General features: G+C 38.2%; 1 protein-coding gene across 3 annotated transcripts in view; it reads right to left on the bottom strand.

Moving 5' to 3' along the window:
* Nucleotides 1-4,013: 4,013 nt before the first annotated feature.
* LOC108231592 (plexin-A2) overlaps nt 4,014-21,052 on the bottom strand; it is a 90,199-nt gene continuing 73,160 nt past the window's right edge. Inside the window, exons 20-32 of one of the 3 annotated variants that reach the window (XM_017408686.3) lie at nt 20,726-20,960; nt 20,169-20,311; nt 19,121-19,389; nt 16,869-16,935; nt 16,371-16,517; nt 14,459-14,618; nt 12,931-13,034; nt 11,173-11,269; nt 10,341-10,540; nt 9,348-9,517; nt 8,306-8,518; nt 7,860-8,010; nt 4,014-6,217 (exon numbers count right to left, since the gene is read on the bottom strand). In XM_017408686.3, coding sequence (XP_017264175.1) covers nt 6,122-6,217; nt 7,860-8,010; nt 8,306-8,518; nt 9,348-9,517; nt 10,341-10,540; nt 11,173-11,269; nt 12,931-13,034; nt 14,459-14,618; nt 16,371-16,517; nt 16,869-16,935; nt 19,121-19,389; nt 20,169-20,311; nt 20,726-20,960 — 2,052 coding nt within the window. In that variant the 3' untranslated portion in view covers nt 4,014-6,121. Of the gene's footprint in view, nt 6,218-7,859; nt 8,011-8,305; nt 8,519-9,347; nt 9,518-10,340; nt 10,541-11,172; nt 11,270-12,930; nt 13,035-14,458; nt 14,619-14,694; nt 14,879-16,370; nt 16,518-16,868; nt 16,936-19,120; nt 19,390-20,168; nt 20,312-20,725; nt 20,961-21,052 lie in introns of those variants that run through there. The other 2 variants (XM_037975062.1, XM_037975061.1) reach the window with 2 other exon arrangements.

The raw sequence follows: 21,052 nt of genomic DNA, 5'->3' as shown, positions 1-21,052 counted from the left end.
TTGCAGAGTTACATTACCTGACATCACATATATAATAATGTGCTGTAATTATGTCAGTCTTGGGTCAGAGCGTGATAAAATATTATGACACTTGCCATGATTTGAGAGATGAATCCTTTCCGACGGGTGTAGTAGCTCCATAAACCTGTCTGATTTCATCCCACCAGAGTCTATCAAGAGGCTATCCTGCAGGTTTTTCAGCTGTCAGTGGAAATGTCCCGAGTCCTAATGATCCTGCTTCCTGTGGGTGTGTGTGCTGGAGAGGGAAGCTGGGGGGAATTGTGTAGGTACTCTGACAAGTAAAGAGTGAAGAGAGGCGAGACAGAGGGGGGTCAGAGCCTGGCAGCTGTACAGAAGACCCTTCGACACACTGTTGACACCCCACCTAAATTTGACAGGTTATATGGGTGGGGGAGTCCTGGCTGTTCATACAACCCTCCTGCACCCCCACACTCCTCTGCTCTGCTCACACAGAAGCCTGAGGGCTGCACATGAATTATGGATTCTTGCTCCTCGTGGCAAATGTTCAGGAGTCCCTATATGCTGCTCACACGCCGCAGCAAATATTGTCAAAGTATGAAAGCCTGTTTATGACGCGGTTTCATGTTTCCTCACGTTTTTCACAATATTTCACAAGGTCAGTTTGTCCTCGGTAGCAGATATTCAGCTCTCTATGAAAAGGGTGCTTTTAATGCTCATATGTTCAGATGATTTACAGATATAATTAAAGGCCTAAAGGAATTTATATCGTCAGCTGCCTTTTATGTCAGGGTTTTAAGCTGAGATTGTCTTGTGATGAGAAATGATGGTGTTAGAGCCATTTAGGTTAAACCTTGTGAATGATGTTATGCATGATATTGTGAGATTTTGATAGATGTGTTAGCTCTCAGATTATGTGTCGGGGATCACTCTCAGCACAAGAATTTTTGCTCAATATCAATAAATTTAAGATCATTGGAGCCAATTTTGTGCTGGCTAATGTGAATTAGCTGGCAGCCATGATGAACTGGAAGGCTCCAATCAGTTGTAGATGCACATCCATTTCATTATTTTCTGAGTTTCATTAAAAAGTGTTCAGTTGTTCATAAGAACAGAACAGAAAAACAGGGTAATTTCCAACAGCTAATGTTAAACTTTAAGTGCTTCACATTGTGCAAAATCTTTGCTTTAAATACTTCTTTTTCTTTGGACTGTTCCCTTTTCAGGGGTCGCCACAGCAGTTCTCCATCGAACTCTGTCCTCTTCGTCCTCTGTCCTCACTCCATCTACCTCCGTGTCCTCTCTAACTGCGACCATATATCGCCTCTGTCCTTTTTCCTGGCAGCACTCAAAGTATTTGATATAAATGATGCTCAGCAACAACTACACCAAATTTTAGCTCAATATTTGTAAAACTGACTGAGTTATAGCCATTTTTGCTGTTTCTTATAGTCAGTCGACAGTGGCGGCCATCTTCAATTTGGTTGATTTCAAAAGGTAATTAGATGTAGATGCACGCCCAATGAATACTTTCTGAAAGTTGCATTAAAATTTGTCTCGTGGTTCATATTCCTAATGCTACAACCTAACAAGGACACACAAACACCTGCAAGAACGTTCTCAGCGTTTGCCTTCGGTGGCAGCTGATAGAACATGTTTAGTTTGATTTTTAAGCTCCAAAAATGACTGCTCAGTTGAACGTCCTGATTTCCCACATGGAGAAGAAACCACTTGGTCATCATCCAGTCACTGTGTACATTTGTTTTACCGCCTCCTGAGGTAAATAAACAAGTTGGAAGTGATTGTTCCAGAAAGGCTTTACTTGGGTTTGGTCTGGAAACACGACAGCCTTTTTCCTGAGGAAGGATTTCCAGGAATCCAGCACATGTGCATTTAAATCCAACCAAATGCACAAGTAAATCTCTGCCAAATGGGGGAATTTATGAATCTCTGTTTTTCCTTACAGCAAATATATTTCATTTAAGACACGCCAGCATTTTTACTCAATTCCCCCAAACCAGATTTCAGTCTTGAAATATAAAACCTGGGTATATCATGAATATCATACTATATAGTAATTTAGCAGTGGCAATACTTTTTTGTTGTATTTTTTTAGTATGAATGCTTATTCAGTATTCACACTATAGTTTTCTTGTTTCTTCTTTTCTGCCATACCTTTTTTGACATTTAACTACTACTGCACACTTTGTCCTATTTTACTCATCCAAATGTCACAATGTTCAGCCCATTCTGAATTTTTGTAACTTTTATACTTTTCACAATATTTAACTTTATTTACAAAAGAATTCTCCACAGAAATGCATTGAGATCCCTTAAATTCCTTCAAAAACATTTGAAATCTGCTTCAGCTCTCTTTTTGTCTTCTTATGCTACTTTTAGCTAGCCTTTTGCTACTTCAGCTTTTGTTTTTAGTGTTTTTTTTTCTTTTAGTTGGGGTCTTTTTATTTTCACTTTTTAACTAGTGTTTGGCTTCTTTTTGCTTTTAACAACTCAGCTTTAACTTCTTCAGATAATTTTTTTAGTCATTAAGCCCTCAGCATTCACACTTTTTTCTATTTCTTTTAAACCCTTAATATATTGTAAGTAAATGGAGACATTACTGGCTTGCTAATATAATTTGGGTGCAGTGTAGGGGGGGTCAAGTGATTTTGTTAAGCTTGAGCTATAATGGCTAAATGATAGATGTACTCCTGGGATTTCACGTCATCTCTGACATCTTGGATTCAAAGCCTTTCTCATGAAAACTCAATAAGAGTAAGTATTAAATTAACATGCTAATGGTCCACTAACATAGTAACAATGGATTATCTGGTTATGTGTGGCAGGGTTCACATGGGCTTGAAAATTAGCTCACTTGAAACTGCAGCAGTGGCAGAATTTTATCTACAAAGTGCAAAACTCAATGAGCATGATGTCATTTAATGATTCTCAGATGGTTTTCTGTTGTGCTTTAAAAGTAGAATAAAGTTCAAAAACATGTCAACACAAAGAAATTAAGGCAATATTTTACCATCCCAAGCTGTAGTTTAATTCTTACAAAATAACTCAAAATAAACTCAAAAGAACTGAAGCAAAAAATCGTTTTCATCAGCTGCATATTTTAATGTATAACAACAGTAAAAAGTGAATCTTGTACTTGCAAAATAGGAGTGTTTTTTATGTACAGCATTTATACAATAATATATAGTTTAAAAAACATTACAGTTTGAACATTTGACAGTTTTATTGCACAACACATTTATAAATTATCAAACCACAAATGAAACATGAGTTCTGTATTATTTTAACATTTAACAAGAAATGTATGTATCTTTTATCTTTTTCGTCAATATTCACATGAATCAAGGTCCTGTTAGGAGTATTTTAACCCCACTAATACTGAAATGGTAAAATCAGCAGAGCTGCAACACGACTGAGTGGATTTTATGGAGCCATGAAACAGAATGAAGCACAGAAAGGTCTTCATCAGTCTTTATTGTAACAAGAGAAAAGACCAAAACTTAAACCCTGAATTTGTGGGACGTCCAGACAATCAATTAATTATTTTTTTTCCTTTTTACGATGAGAATAATTGTTGAACGCTCTGAAATGGCACCATAACTACAGCAGCATAGAGACAAGAAGCAGCCAGGTCGAAGTAGACTGGAATGCTAAAATAAAAACTTGTGAAATACAAGAACAGTCAAGATGTAAAGCAACAATAACGCTGTGAAGCAACAAACAGACTTTACAAGAACCAGAAGCTGATCCACACATGTACAGTGCTGTGAAAAGTATTCACCCCCTCACAGGTTTCTTTTGTTTCTGCCTCTTTGTCACACTTTCAGGTTTTTATACAACTGTTCCATGGACATCACCATTATTAACCTATTTTTATGTGGTCACAAAGTTTAATTTAAGGATCAATTAACTTAACAATCAAAATGAGGAAAGAATTATTGCAGATTTAGTTTCTTACTTAATGAGGGTTTTTTTGTCTGGTCTTCATGACATTTCAACAAGTTCCTTTAAAGTCAAACTGAGTTGTCCAGGTCCTGAAGCAGCAAAGCAGCCACAGACCATCACACTACCACCACCGTGTTTGACTGTTGGAACAAAGTTTTTCTTCTGAAACTCAGTGTTAGTTTTTTTTTTTTTTACTCCGAATGTAACCAGGGACACACCTTTTAAAAAGTTCCACTTCTGTCTCATCAGTGCACAGAATCTTTTCCCAAAAGTCTTTTGGATCATCCTGATGTTTTTAGGGGAAATGTGCGACGGACCTTTGCGCATTTTTTGCTCAGCGATGGTTTTTCGTTGAATGTTTTTGTCCTTTGTCTCTTTCTTATTGTTGAATCATGAACTCTGACCCTAACTTTAGATGTTCTGGGTTCTTTTGAAACCTCCTGGATGAGTCGTCAGTGATCTCTTGGAGTAATGTTGCTCAGCCGGCTGCTCCTGGGAAGGTTCACTGTGAGTTTTTTCCATTTGTGGATATTGGCTCCTTTTTAATTTTTAATTTTTTTTTTAATTTAGGTGTGACCAAAAAAAAAAGCAAAAACAAAATAATTCTGTCAGAGGGGAAAACACTTTTACACAACACCATTTCATTAATTAAATATTCACTTTGTTTACAAAATATAAGAAGCACCTGCTTTACATTAATCTAGAGCTCTCAGATCTCCAGTCTCCAAGGAAGAAATAATCCTTCAACTTTTTACCCCCGTTTTAACTTCCAGGTCATGCTCAAGTCAGATATATTGAGAAAATCAATAAGGCATCAAGACCTTCATCTAACTTAATCTGCTCAGATCATTTCACAGGAGCTGCAGGTGTTCTTAATATCTTGTACACTGGGTGCATTTCAAGTATTACGCTCAATGTAAACAATAACTGATGAGATGGGGAAAGGTGGAGGGGGGAGCGGCGGCACTGTAGGTCCGACTAATCTGATCCACGATCACGCTTCTAACATCATTAATCATGCTTTCTGCTACAGCTCAATTTGGGCTCCACTTATCTTTGAATGGCTGAATTAGTGGTCTATAAATCACTGTAAAAAATTCCCATCTCAAATAGGCGCTCTTCTGTCCAACGGCTTGTTTTATTACTGGCCTCGACAGGAGCATTTAACTTGAATAAAACACGAGATGCATTATATTTGGCACTAAAAGCCGGCAAGGTAAGTGGGCCCAAAATACTCTGCTCATGTATTTAAAATTGGACGTCCTTAAGGTGGATTGTTGGACACCAGACCTTGTCAGTGACAGAGTTTACTGCCTTCAGAACCTGAAAGTTCAATCATCACTGAACAAAAAAATAACACTGCAAGCCTTTAAAAGCCTGTGAAGAAGGCTTAACATGAAGTTCCACAGCTCTGCTCCAAATGGCAACAAATGGCGATGTCACTCCAGCTCAGTGATATGTAGTACGAATACAAGTCCTACAACTCTGACATATAAAAAAAGTACTTTGAGTCTTGTCTCACCAGATGTGCCATCCCTTTAAATTGGCTCCTGTCTTCGTTGAGTTCCTCCAGTGACTTTTCCCATTGAGTCATTCTTTATTAAGTGCTGCTCTCCTCTGAGCTCCAGCCATGCCTCACACACACTTAGTATAAGCACCAACTACAAAGACAAACCATTACCCAGCAGACAGAAATTGGCAGTAAATTCTGCAACAGTGATGGCCTAAATCCTTTTTCTCTCTTTCTTTCTCTCTCTCTCTCTCTGTTGGAGTGTTTTAGAAGTTGAATGTTTGCCGGTTGGAATTTCTTCTAAAAAAAAAAAAAAAAAGTCACATTGGATTCAAAAGTCTTGCTTTGGGATGCTCTGTTGTTTGATGTGTGCTGTGGTTTGTGTTTGTACATTTGTATTTGTGTCTTTATGCATTTGTGTGTGTTGTAAGTTAATTTACACAGTAGGTCCATTAAATCTAAAGTGTCTGTGTAAACTGTATCAGTACTTGTGATTATGTCTGATTGTGTACATCCATGTACGTGCACATATTGTGAGGGATAATGTCCACATCTGCGTACCATGTGTGTTGAATGTTTATGACTCTTCTGTTACCGTTTGGTTTGGGGGTGTGTGCAGGCCAGATGTGTGTGTTTGTGTAGATTTGGTTTTGGTGTGTGTTTATCTCAGCTCTCTGCAGACATTGCTAAGATGATCTGCTCCACTTTATACGCCAACTTCTGCCTTTGGGCTTGTTCATCCTGCTCCAACGCTTCGATGATCTGAAACACAAAGACACGTGTTGCATATCTTAAACACTTACACCAGTTGTGAGTTGTGCACATAGTTTTTTTTTTAATTTATTGATAACATTAATTAAAATGAACTGCAGTGGTATATTACCAGTAAGTCCTAATTTGCTACTTTTAGCTTCTGTTTTCCTGTTTATCTGATAACTTCTGCATAATTTTCGCCATTCAGGAAATAGGTGCTATGACTTTTAGTTTTTGTAACTTATACTTTTCAAATGATTTAACTATTTTAAAAAAATTTCTGCATTGAAAAACATTGAGTTCTTTTCAATTCCTTCAAAATCATTGTTCCTTTTGAAATCTGCTTCAGCAGGCGTGCTCAATTTTGTTTTAGTATGATTATTATTATTACTTTTAGCATTTAGCTGCTGCTTTGCTACTTTTATGTTTAGATATCTTTTTATACTTTAATATAGTTTTTTAAAACTTTCAGTCTTTAGTTTGCATTTTGCTGCTTTTAGTTAGTGTTTGGCTTCTTTTAGCTAGTGTTCTGCTATTTTCAGCTTTACCAGCTTAGTTGCAGCTTCTTTAGTCATTCAGCATTTCTCTAGTTAAAAACTAGAGTTCATTCTTTGTTCAAATTATTCATTGCTTATTTGATTTGTTTGAATTAAATGCAGACATTTCAATTCAAATAAAGGATTTTACCTTTTTGAGCTTTTTACTTTTGATTGACATCAGAAGAAATCTGACAACACAGTTTTGATCTCCAGGAGAATTTTTCATTGGTCTTTGAGTAACTTACAAGATTCATTTCAGGCCAATCAATAATCATCAGGATGACTGTGGTTTAGAAGCAAAAAAGATTCCCAAACTCCTAACGCCTACCACCTTTTTGTGGCTAAATGAGGTGCATTTATGATGGAGAATTACAGAATAAAGGAGCTTTATGGTGACTGGCTGAACATGTTGAATGGTGAAAAGGACGAGACAATCCTGCTGTGAATGCAGGATATTTACTTGAATCTATGAAAAGCAGATGCAACATGTATGCATGCCCTTCAGACACACAGCATCATTAGAACCTGACACAACATGTCTGTTTTATATGTCATGAGGGCAAAGATGATGTGTAATAAAAGCTGAATTGTTGAAGCTTTCAAGTGGTTTTTGTGTGTTCTGCTTCAGAGGCAGCGAAATTGAGGTTTTAATAAACAGTGACGCATCCTAATAGGATATTTTTTTAAGTGCATATATTTTAAAAGGCTTTTTTCCCTAAAGAAAGCCTTAGGTAGTAATAAACTTGTTTTTATTGAACAATGAGCAAGTTCAATTTTCACTTTCTTGTTCGCTTCCACCAACGTGTGAGTGAAATGTATTTGGCTCTTTAGACACTAAATGATTCAGCTTCATCTGCTGCAGCTTTTAACTAAATCTGGTGTCTTCTGTGGCTGGAAATGAAATCATAAAACCACATTAATCAGCAAAAACAACAATTTCAAGAGAAACAAAATGTTGGGAACTACAGCAAGGTAACTCTTTACAGTCTCAAAACAAAATTATGTTATCATAAAAACAAAATGGCATATTTAAATGCAAACTCTGTAATCTCACTATGCAAACAAATGTCTAGAACCCTGCTCTGTGTTTTGTTGTGTTGGCTGAGCCTCACCTCTTGGCTGTACTTGCTGATGTAAGCATAGATCTCGTGGAGAGCACTGAGCACGTTGAATTCACTGGAGTGGAGGCGAGCCTGTTCAGCCAGATAGGCATTCATATCCTGATCACTGATGGCAGGGAGGCGGTTGATGTCAGCGTAGTACCTGGGAGCAGACAGACACACACAGACTCGCTCTGTCAGTGTCAAGGTCATGCGCATCAAAGCTTTTCTCCTCAGTTGAGTCGGCTCATTGTTGTGAAAAGTCGCAGAACGCTTGGTGATTAAGGCGTCTACATCAGTGGTGTTTGGGTGGAAAAATAAAAAAACTGCATCAGTTTTTATACTTTATATCCAGATACAAATCCATGTAGGTAAAGAAATACCTTCATTTAGTGAGAAAGGCTTTAATATTATGGGTTTATCTTTTGTGCTCACACAGTGAAACTACAAAAACACACCTTTCTACCCAGCTTTTGTAATGCGGTATGTCCTTGGCATAGAGCAGTTTGGTGGAAGGGGAGTCTTTGCCCAGACGGTGTTCAGATGTTGAGCAGGAGTCCATAAATGTCTGTGCCACCACAGACAGACAGGCATCTGTGATGCTGCTTTTATGGATGTCAAACACAAACTGGGGATTCTTGATTACGTTTACCCAGAAGCGCAGTGGGAGGCTGAAACATAGAAGAAGAAATGCAGAATAAAACTGCGAGAAACATTCCTTTCTGCAAACAAAATCAATTAATTCGCAAGTACCAAATGTTCCTTTTGGGTTTGTATTTCATTCATTTCTCGTTGACTTTTGTTTGACTTTAGACATGAAAACAAGCTGTAGATTAGAAACGTGTTAATTTTGTATGGTTTCTAGACATCTTTAAAAAGCTGCAGAAAAATACTGAAACTGTACAACACAAAGGAGCATAGGGTAAAATGTGAAAATTGCATTTATTAAAAACATCATTATCATCTTTAACTAATTTGACAGCTGTTAGTTTTAAACATAAGCTGTGAAGTTTCAGTTTTTAAACACCGTAAACAAGACTTATTTTTCTGATGTAAAAAAGTTTCAGAGCAGCGATTCTCAGTCCAGACTCCGGTCCAGACCCGGACCGAACAACGAGAGAGAGAGAGAGAGAGAGAGAGTTCAAGGATGAAAAGTAATTAAGTTGATCACATGACAGGTTTAATTTTCTTAAAAAAAAATAAAATGCATATTAAGTTTTATTGTCAATATTGTTCTAGCACTGAATTTTGGTCACCTGATGTTTATTCAACCAAATTTTAAAACCTAAAGCCAGCTGAGGAGTTTGCACTTGATAACACATTACATTACTAATTTGTAAATGAAATGTGTGCAGAGTTGAGAAAATATTCAGTGTTCTGTTCTGTAGTTTAAATAAATCATGAACAGAGCTGTGAGAATCTATAATTCTTGCAAAGACATTAAAACAAAACATTGAAAAGGTTTTCTTAGTATAATGAACCATCAGAAATCTGTCTCACCAGTTGCTCTTCCACGTGTGGCGAACGTCCATGTCATGGATGCCGTGCCTGTCGGCCTGCTCATCCAGGAAATCAAACATGTATTTGATGGCGAGAGGCAAGGCTGTGCCTCGGCACACGGTGCTGAACAGAGTCTCAAACAGGTCATCCACAAACTTCTGCAGAGTGCCCTGCAGAGGAAATCAATATAAACAGAATAAAGACGTGCAGTGTTTGTGCTTCTGGTGCCAATTTGTGGGATTTATTTTGTCATATTTTTCAGTAGTTATAGGACTAAAGGCAAAAACCTGCACAAGAATGGAAAGACGAATAAATATATAAAATACACTTCAGTTTATTGAACTATATGCCATCAATTTCTGTACATTGAGTACAACTTTACTCCCAGCAAGTTTTCTTAGTCAGCTTTACTTCACACAAAACATGTACTGTAATTTATTGGTTCATATCACAAAATGTTGCTGTTTCATAACAAAATATGTACACTTTTCTTTATTTCCCTTTTTGCTATATGAACAGCTTTCATTTTGTTATATCATGATATGAATGTGTAACATCTCAGTACCTGATGGTCCCAATGTTCATTATCGCTCTGTCTGACAAAACTGCATCATTTAAAGTTTTGCTAATTAATGAATTAGTGGTTGGTAACAAATGCTTGCATTGCAAAGAGGAGGAGGTATTAATCTACTGACTCCCATCCTAGAGAGCTGACTTTAAGATGCAACTTAAACTTTTTCTTTTAATTTGCTCTCATTTGCAAAAGGTGAAAATTAGAATTGAGATAGACTGTAAGGTACAGATGTGATAAAATAGTTTGCAATTACCACCACGTAAAAAAATAAACTACAAAACTAAATTTTTTTTTATCACGGATTATGACCCTACTACTTTTTGGAGCTGTGACTAAATGCAATTACCTACAGAACATTTTCTGGTAAGACTTGGCTCTATTGGTTCATTCTCACTAGGATATTAGATTTTCTGTGGCACCTTTGTTGCCAGCAGCCTCGTTAGGTAGATCTCAGACACCATCTTGCTGCCACGCTCGCCCTCCTTCTGGTCCCCGTGGTCGTGGTTCTTGACTAAATGCCAAACTTTGACACCGCTCTCCAGGTCAGGGGTGAGCATGGGCACGCGGGAGTGGGGGCTGTCAGGGCTGGTGGGGGTGGAGCGGAATGGGACATCCACACCTTGGTTGTCAAATACGTGAATAAAAAGACAAAAAAAACAGAATTTCAACTGTTACAGATGCAATTTAAATGCATATTTCTATGAACATTGTGTCAAAGAAGAACTCAAACAAAGCGAAAGTCACATTTTCAAATTTTCACTCTCAGATGTGAACATAAGGTTGACTGTCTTCATTGTGATGTGCAGCGAAACAGGTGGGATGTGTGTTTAGACTGCATAATCAGCTGCAGTCATTACTTCATTGGTTGTCATAGTAATGCTTCAGACATATGCAATCAATAAAGACAGGCTTTCTAGCTGTGCTGCCGTTCTCACTTCCTGTCACTCATTGCTTTGTTTTATAGCTTTTATCGTCTTAGATTGTGACAAAGTGTGTTGTTTTATTAAAGTCAGTGTCTGATTGTGATTCGATTCACACTTTAAGTGAATTCTCAAACTGAGATGTACGTTTTTGTTAGAGCCAATGTTGGTAAAGTTGCATGTCTCCTCTAAAACAGAAACACAACAAAACATCTTTAACTCCTACTTTTTAGATTGATAATTTTATATTGTTTTTATAAAAATACTGATACATGCTAACTGCTACAACATGAGAAATCTTAAGTATTTGCTGTACTTTGACAGTACTGACCATATCTGCTGATGCTGCGTGGGAAGCTGGCTGAAGAAGGGATGATGAAAGAGGACATTTGTTTGGGCACCAGGGCCACCACACAGCGGTCAGAGACCTGGGAGACAAAAAGACAACCTTGAGATTTTTTTTTTGCTGTTGTTGAAAAGCAATTACAGCAGAATTTTAAAGTATTCAAAGAAGTACAAAACCAAGGACCAGATTTTCACACATGTAATTATAAGCTAGTAATATTCCTGTGTGGGCTAATAAAGAGCTGACCTTTATATCCAGTGGAGTTGTGTGTCAAACCCACCACCTTAATTTTAATAGAAATACTCCATTAAAACATCAGCAGAGTCCAAACACTAATTATAAAGTTAAGTATTAAACATTCAATGCAAACTATAGTATTAGAAGATAAAATTAACTGATGTAGATGAAGAAGAGATTATTTTGTATTTTAGTAAACTGAGTTAAAAAAACAACTTAAAACATGAGTTGGTCTAATAAAAACATTTTTTTTCTGAGATGCTAACCTAATTTGTTAAACTTGAGAAAGAGATCCTGCAAAAAACTGTGTGTTAACTGTGTGAGTGTGGAATGTTGTACACATGTGTGTGTTTGTCAGGCGAGGACCAGTCATCCAAAATACAAGACAAAATTCACGCTACTGGTTGTCATCTGTCACAATATTATCTAATACCAAATCCATTTTAACTACAGAACAAACACATCTACACCTCCTATATGGATTAAAAATAAAAAAGAAAACTTGTTTGTCTCATTTGGAAATAAGATGGAGTGCATCATCGTATCAAAACAGTTTTGGTGCAGAAAATGCTGAACATATTTTTTCTTTCAGTATTTCAACAAAGCATTTGCTGAAATGTCAGCTGTCTGAGGAGGCATGAAGTTGATACAGTTGAGTGACAAAGAAGTAGGAGGTTACATTTGAAGTCAGTGACCTGTGTATCAGAAATTCAGGGCTGGAAAAAAAAAAACTTGCTGAAAAAGACACGGGCATAAAAGTTCACGCTCCCCTGACTGAGGGACAAACAGACATCAGCTCTGTGCTTTTCATCTAAATTTAAGATGGTATTTATTATTCTGGTGCAGTCAGCAAAGCAAATTGCTTTAAGATTAATTAATTGGTGCAAACAAGCAATTTCACTTGAGTTTATTGGTATGTTTGATGGGCGTCTTTCCCTGTTCTGACAATGATTTATGAACTGAATCATTCATTAGAAGAATAATCTACAAAATGTACTCATAATGACCGTAAGTAAATGCTGCGAGCTGAATGAATCAGAAGAAAATTTCTGAAGAAGCTGAAACTGAGTTGTTAAAGCTCAATGAACCAAAACACTAGCTAAAAGGTAAGAGTTGCAAAAGCTATACATAGCTAAATGCCAGCCAAAAGCTAAAAGTGGCAAGTGCTGGTTAAAAACAAAGAAACAAATAAGAATGCTGAAGCAGACGTCAGAGAATGGTTTTGAAGGAATCTGTGTATTTCTATGTTATTGGGTTTTTTTTTTTTTTTTTTGGTAAATAATGTTAAATATTTTAAAAAGTATAAAAGTTACAAAAACTAAAAGTCAAAGCCAGCATGTCCTGAATGAGCTGAACATTTTGACAGCATAGAACAAGGTATGCAGATGTAGTTACATGTTTGAAAAGCTACAGGAAAAAAAAGAATAAAGAGAAACCGGATCACTACTGTGTGAGTGCCTGATCAGCGTTCACACAATTACTCTTGTTGCAGCTTTATTTAGTCACCTGGTAGTGCATGAGTGTGTTGAGTCTCTTCCAGTCGCCTTCTATCTTTGTCGTGATGTCCTCGTCCTGCAGGACCACTCGAGCTGTTCGGCCTTGCCGCCACTCTGTGGGGGGAAAAAAAACAGTCACTTGTGAATTGGTGATACTTTTAGGTGTGTAATGTTTATATCCCACGTGCCTGACACATATTTTCTCATATCTGAAATGGTTTGTTTGTTTGCGCTACACTGGAGGTTATGTTACCCTTGTGTATTATGTTTATTCTCTAAAAAGCAGCAAGTTGTCAAGCGAAGCAGCCAAAATGTCACCAAGACTGCTTCTTGTCCTTGACAATTACAGATTGCTACTCTGTGAAGCAAATAAAAATGACACAGTTATATTGCCTAAAGCTATCCAAAGGAACAGAACACATCCTCACCAAATGCCTATCCTGTAAAAAGACCCTTAAGGTGTAAAAGTACAAGCCCAAAGCACTATCAGCCACAACCATCACAGTGTCTTATTTCCTCCCTCTGAAGGTGCACGCCACCTGAATTTGTGCCGCATCATTCAGTATTCACTGACATGTGGTGGGTGTAAGCCTGAGAGGAGGTGTTCTGTCAGAAAGGTTTAATGTCACTTAAAGCTGGGGTGTTACTGTGAATCCAGCTGCAAACAGGTAGAGGGGAGGGAGACAGAAACAGACCCTTTGTTGATGTCAGACATCCTGAGTTATTTGTATTAACATGGCCCCTGTGAGGAAACTTTCTCCCACTTGTCATTATTTAACCGGGTCGTGCCATAAATGATTTTCATTCATCATTTTATTTTTTTCCCAAAGTAGAAATTGAGACACCGTTTCTGTTATTATTGCCCGACACCAAAAGGTGAAGGCAGCCGAAGATGTTTTTGCCCGTTTCGTGTGTTACAAAAATATTTTGTAAACCAACTGAACAAATTTTAATGAAACTCGCAGAAAGTAATCATTGGAAGTACTTTTACAACTAATTCACTTCTGCAGTGAACTTAATCCAAGATAGCTGCCACAGCCAACTGACTTTAACAACTATAAAAATGGCTCTAACTCCGTCAGTTTTACAGATATTGGAGTAAAATTTGGCCTGATAGTAGCTGATGCTGATCTCTAACACACGAGCGTTAACAGATTTTACAAGGTCTTTGTTTAATATTTTGCCATGAACTATTTGGGCTTACCTCCATCTGACTGTTAGCAAAATATCTCATGAATGACGGGATGAATTTCCTTGAAACGTTCAGGAAAATCATAAAAATGGCTACGATTCAGTTATTAATATTGTGCTATAATCTGGTGTGTTTGTGGCTGAGAGTCATGCAGTGCACACTTCAGGTGCTCCTCGTTGCACGAGATCTTTGCTTAAAACTTTAGCAATAGCTGTTGGATTCTACTGTCTGTTAGCAAAATATCTCATGATCTCAGATTAAACCTCTGACATGAAAGGTGGGAGGTGATGAGCATTTCTTCATGAGACGTTTGGTCTTTAGTTTAAAAAGTCTTTCAGATGCTTACCGAGGTCCATGTCTGTGGCTCGTGGTCGCTGTGAGCATGGCATGTTTTTGTACACGGCATCCAGGATCTTCTCCTTCACCTGGGTAATGGTGTCACAGTTGAGCACTTTGACAGGGATTTCTGGGCTGTTCTCATTGTCGGGGTTCACGCAGCTCAGCGTCTGGAGATCCAGAACAGAGAGAAGATGGCAGTGGAAGAAAGAGAAAGAGGTGTTGCTTGGGGGGGCCTTTCATTACCTGCTCCTCACCAAACTGTCCTGGTGGAGAGCATCTTGGCTTGAAATGTAATTTCACACCTCCAGGATGTGGCTGTGCAGCTCTGGCAGGAGCATTAAACAAGTAATGAGACAGTGCCTCTCACACTCTCCGACATGGCGATCAGAGAGGTGTCATCTCGTCGCTGACTGGCTCTGCTCTGCAGCTAAAGTCAGAGGGGGAAACTTATTCTGACGGGCTGCTCGAGGAACCCAGCCAGCACAGTTTTAATAGAAATATAAAAGACAAAGACATGCAGTTGGCCCTGCCACTTTACTGCGCTGATTAGCATACACAAAATTAGCAATTTGGCAGACTCTAGGTCCTTAATTATATTTAACAGTTTGCATACATAAAACTGTCTTTTTAATTTTTCTCCCTTTCTTATGAGTAGCCAGACTTGATGAATGATAACTTACTGATGAGTGAAAAAAGAACCGTGAATGTTGAGCCAATACAGGATAGTAAGTGGCTTTGATTTACTTTTAGGGGTATTTTTCTGGCATGGTTGGATCTAGTTTTCCTCTTAGAGGGCATAATCACAGCAAATCAACATAATGTTGTGAGTTGTAACCTTTAACTCCAATAAAGGTTCTTGCAGCTGAAAGTAGTTTGATAACAATACCTTCATTCTGAGTACTCAGTGGTTTACTAGTATGAAAATGATGTGAATCACATCATATTGTAACACACAATTTCACATCTTACTGCATCAAAGCCTGTCTTACCATGCCATCCTGTTTCATGTCTTATCATTTTGTTGGATCATATTGTGTCATATGTTTTATCGTATCACAGTAAGAAACTCTTAATTTGAAAAAACACCAATGGATGTTCTGGACAAAAGTCCTCTTCACACCAAATGAGGGAATATGTTTTGGAAGATTGGAGTTTCAGATCACCTGGAGCTTTAAGATGTGTTGAGGCTGTTCCAGCTGCATAATGATGTCCAGCACTGTTATGTTGTTTTTCCTTTAGAGCTGTTTCTGCACTGAAAACAGCATCTGAGTTGCAGAAATATTTGCCCTGTCAGTGTGATTTGAGGTTATTAAGACGAACACATTTTTGTTATACGATGTAATCTCAGTTTAAGTAGGAAAGACACTTAGTAGTTTACTCACTCTGCAAACCAACAGTGGGAATTAGAACATGTAAAGACAATTATAGTTTGAGTCTTTAATTGATCCTGCAAACACACTGATGTTTTTGCAAATTAGGCATTTAAACCAAAGTAAGTGACGGAATCAAAGATAGCAACATTGGATCTTTTTGACAATTAGTTTTGAAGAAATGTAGTTTTTAAATCTTTTAAAAGATTAAAATCTATTTATGTAAAAGTCTTTATTTGAAAGCAATCATAATATATTTTTGGGTGTTGCTGACATCAAATTAAAAATGACTTTTAAAAAAAATGATAATTCCTTGGTTTTAACATTTGATGTTTTCTGTGTTTCACTTTGAATGAGATATAGATGCAGAAGATTTGCAAATGATTGCAATTTTTTTGTAATTTTACACATCGTCCCAGCTTTTTTTCTTGGCTGTATAGCCTTAGCCTGGCAGTCTGTGAATCTGTGAGGGCTTTTTGCCAAGAGTGCAAAAATTGATCCAGACAAAATTTTGGATTTTTTTCCTTTAAGAATGTCTTTGTGACTCACCAGTGTTTTGTATTCAATCTGCTGGCGGATGAGTTTGTCTTCACTGAGGGAATAGCGAGCCTCTCCTGTGATGGAGTCTATGGGTCCTTTTTCCATTTGCTGTTTGATGGCACAGAACAGCATGAAGAGAGGCTCCCCAGCACACTCCTTAGGTTTGGATGGAAACCCAAGGATTAAATGGATAGGTGGAAGAAAAAAGAGCAGGACACAGAAAATAAATGGGAAGAAAAAAGGTCTTAGTAACTGGGGCTTGCCTTATGAAATAAAATCTATTTTCTCACAAAACTGGAGAAATGTTCAGCATTACAGGAAATGCAGTATAAACCTTGTAAGGTGTGCATAAAACACGTCAATATTAGGCCTTTTAAATTACCAATACAACACAAGAATACCCAGCAGTCTATTTAAAAATCAATGCAAATCATTTTAAGAAGTAGAGCCTTTGTGCATCACTCTGACACCTGTAGTAGAAGAGCAGGAAAAAAAGCTTCATTTTACCTTAAGAAATTTGTGGAGCAAAAATGCAAACCAATTTGTCAGCATCTTCTCTGCCACCGACTCTGTTCTGCAAGACAAGAAAGAGGCATGCTCATTTGTTATCAAAAGACATCCCACAGAGACCCAGAGTGCTCTGATTACTTTTTTAAAATTTTAGATGTATAAGAGCCTAACGGTGTTGAAACCAAAAGACATAGCCTGAATAGCTCATAAGATTCTCGCTCAGCCACTTGGCCTCAGAGGATACACACTTCACTATAACGAGTGCTGCTAGAGTACAACATATTTGGGTCATGACATAATTGTGCAGATTATAGGGCCACTTCAAGTCTCACTCTGTGTTTTTGTAATGTGTTTGCGTAGCAGCTTTGGATGAGTCAGAAAAGCAGGACTTTAGGATTTATTATGTGTATTTTATCTGAATTTATTGTAAAAACAAACCAGAATTTTTTTTTAAAGCTGATCTGAAGCTTCCCTAACCTGGTATCTTTCTTGTACTATTTTTCAGTCTTTACCTGTATATCTATCTTAACTTGTACTGATTTGACTGTCGATGGGATCCTGTTAAACTTTTGAGTAGAAGAAGCAGGTTTGGGCTAACAACTGCTTGTACCGGCTCCAATGTGAGTCATCCTTATATATATATATATATATAATGAGCGTGCTTCAAATTGAGAGGAGAGTACTTTTCTGCTCCAAAAATCTTATGAAACATTCAGCCGGCTGGTCTCAGCACAAGAAAAACAATCGCTAGATAACTAGAGGTGGAAAGAGGCGAGAGAAGGAGAGGTGACGGGAACAGTAACGTGAGCTACAGCTGAATGTTTCATGAGGGGCTCACAGGAGATAAGTCAGACTGACAACAACTCTGCTGCTGCTGCACTCACTCTTCCCCATTAGGTTCTCTTCCTCTGCCAGTCCCTCCCACTCTCTATCACTTTTAACACTCCTGTCTTTCACCTGTCTGCTCACCCACCCTGTTCCTCAGACTCGTAACCAGTGTTTCACACGGCTGCACAAAACAAAGCTGAAGAGAGGTGGGTTTTCCTCCACTGCCCTAGTTACTCAGCCATTAGAAGTGTGGTAACTGGGCTGGAAAGAACAATGCACCGAGGAATTATCTATGCTAAAAGATAAGCAGCACTGATCAGAACTGCCTGGGTTTCTGGCAGAGAACTTCTCAACTTTAAGTTCCCTCTCCTCGGTGGAAAATACGTGTATTTTACTGCAAAACAGCACAATGTTTGAAATTTACACATGGATTTTTGCAAATGCAGCTGAAATGAGACCATTTGCTGACTACATAACATTGATTCCTTATTTTAAACACAGCACCTTGCAAAAGTATTCATCCCACTTTGTATTCTGTTTATTTTGTTGCCTTACAACATGAAGTTAAATGGATTTTTAATTTGTTTATAAGTAATTATCTTCAGGTTCATCTTCATGTCTTGGTCCATCTACCGACTGGAATCTTTGTCTGTTCTTTGTGACCATCTGCTGCAGCTCCTTCAGCTTGGAAGGGTGCTGCTTGTGTCCAATCTTCAAATTAAACCAGAGATTCTCAGGTGGACTGAGGTCTGGGCTTTGACTGGGCCATTCCCGGACATTTAACTCTCTTTAAACCAGTGACGTGTTGCTTCAGTGCTGTGTTTCGGCTCATTGTTCTGTTGAGACGTGGACCTCCGTCCTAGATTCAAGTCTCTGAAAGTTCCACTTTAGAATTTCTCTGTATTTTGCTACTTTGAGCAGTTTCCCAGTCCCTGCTGATGAAAAACATCTTCATAGCATGATGCTGCCACCACCATGCTTTACTGTAGGAATGGTGTTCTCAGTATGATGAGAGGTGGTAGATTTGCCCTAATCATGGTGTCCTTAATGGCCTAAAGGTTTGAGTTTTTTGTTTGTTTTACTCAGATCTCTACAAAAGAGCTACTCAGCTCTATCAGGGTTATCGATGGCCTCCTTACCCAGTCCATAAGGTTTGGTGAAGGGCTCTCTCTTAGCAGGTTTGCTGTGGTTGGCATCATCTTTCTATTTCTTAATTATAAGATTTCTTGGATCTCCGTGAGCTGTTCAGAGTTCTGGAATATTTAATTTTTTATAAACCAATGATTTGTACTTCTTCAAAACTTTGTCTCTGACTTGTGTGGATAGACAGAAATAATACTTAATGGGATTAATATTTTTTTGCAAAGCACTGTGCATTCAAAGCTTAACAAAATCTCAAATTTCTGGACAGAAAACTGTACCTCCGGAGGAGTAGTTTTGGGTGGTTCTTGCTCTCCAGGTTGCGTTCTATGAGGTCTGAGAGCAGGTGTTTGAGGATGTCTGTGGCGTACTCCAGCCGTCCTTGCAGAGCCGTCATGATGAGCGAAGCGACATAGCCGCGGTCACGCATGGAGAAGGAGCGCTGCATCTCCAGCGTCCGAATGAATGTCAACAGGAAAACCTTATTATTCACCAGCTGAGCAAACTGCTTCAAGGCTTTCTCCACATTCGCCTGTCCACTTCCCGGCACCTACACGCATCATGGGTTTTTGCACACACACAAAGATGCACACGCTCATTAGGTAGTGCTTGCTGAAGGATGAGTCATAACAGATGAAAATCAAGTGGAATATACACAAAAACTCTCATACACCACTTCAAATACAGCAAACCAAAACAATTCAAGTGGCCACAGGCTTTGCGTTATGAGCTAAGGCTGGACAGGTCCTGACTCACGAAATCTTGTCATGAAAAGATGAGTATTTAAAAAAAAAACAAAAAAAAACAAAACATATTTGTCAATTCTCCTCTGAGGGGCCTTTATTTTCATAAAAATAGGGTCCATTCAATGCCTTTTTTAAAATGCCTGTCACTGAAAGCATAATAATGGCTGATAAAACCAACTATATTTTGCAACACTGACCAATTTTAATCTTATGCAAGTTTTTCTCACAAAAAATGACATGTTTTATTCAAAGTTAAGTAAAGAGTGCTTTAAAATTAATGCCCTGTTATTATGACAATAATGAAAACAACCTGTCAATATGCACTGGAAGAAAACAAACCTCTTTCAACACATATGCATGACTAAGAAAGTTCGAACATGATCCAGCTCATTCCTCAGCTGGTGGAGAAACCTTGAAGCAAACTAACCTGATACCACACACACTAATTAACTCTCACTGCTCTGTTCGACAGCAGTCCTGCCAAAAAGCCAATATTGGTTTAGTTTAGCATGTGTTGGAGACTCAAGGTCAAGCTCTTGAAACTGCATTTGAGTGCTGCAGCAGTGCTTCAAAGACTCCTCACCTCCAGCTCTCTCAGCACAGGATGATCATCGATGCCGGGAAAGAGAACCCTCATGGCGTAAGTGCGGTAGTCCAAGAAGGGAATGCCAGCTCTGTCCAGGTCACTGGTTAACTCATTGATGTCTGTCTGTAGTTCTGCAAAGGCTTCGCAAGACAGAGGCGTGTTAAATATTCTGCCAAATATGATGTCAAGCTTTCACGTGTTTTATATAGAAACACTATAAGGATTGCATTATGATAAATAAGAATTATTGGTCAGTGCATCTGTTAAAGCTTCCCTTTAAAGCTACAGGGTGTATGGTGTAGTGACTTAAATTGTAAAATGCAACCAAATATGCAATCCTCACCTCATTACCTCCTAAGCAAGTGAGGAAAGAATGGTAATTTAATAATTTACTACAGTAAGGTTAGTCTATTATTCAACACAATTTAAAGTAAGTTGTGAGCAAAATGAAAAAAAAAAGTAAACCCTATCTTCACTGTCACATCAGCTCTTACTAGATGAATGTGGGATTAAAAAATAGGTTTAAATGTTTTCCTGTTTCTGATCTTATTTACCTTCTTTACACTCAAGAGCCACTCTGGACTCCAGATTGTCCATCTGCATCTGCAGGCGCTTCAGAGTGAGGTCGTTCTCATGAGACTTGCGTCTGTAGGCCAGTAGGACGATGATGACGATGATGAGGAGCAGCCCTCCTCCAGCTGTGATGCTGAAGATGGCAGGCAGGGTGAGCAGGCTGTCTGATCGGATGTGAACTTCTCCTGGAGAGATGTGAAGTCCTCCTACTTGGACCTAGATCAGGAGAAAAAAGGCCCATGCAAATAAACAACAAAAAAACCCTTCAAATAACACTAGCTAAAGGTACTAGCAAAAGGTTAGCTAAA

This window comes from Kryptolebias marmoratus, linkage group LG4, assembly GCF_001649575.2.
Source record: "Kryptolebias marmoratus isolate JLee-2015 linkage group LG4, ASM164957v2, whole genome shotgun sequence".
Classification (NCBI taxonomy): Eukaryota; Metazoa; Chordata; class Actinopteri; order Cyprinodontiformes; family Rivulidae; genus Kryptolebias; species Kryptolebias marmoratus.
The sequence above is the reverse complement of the archived record's forward strand: the minus strand, read 5'-3'. Positions and strand labels throughout refer to the sequence as shown.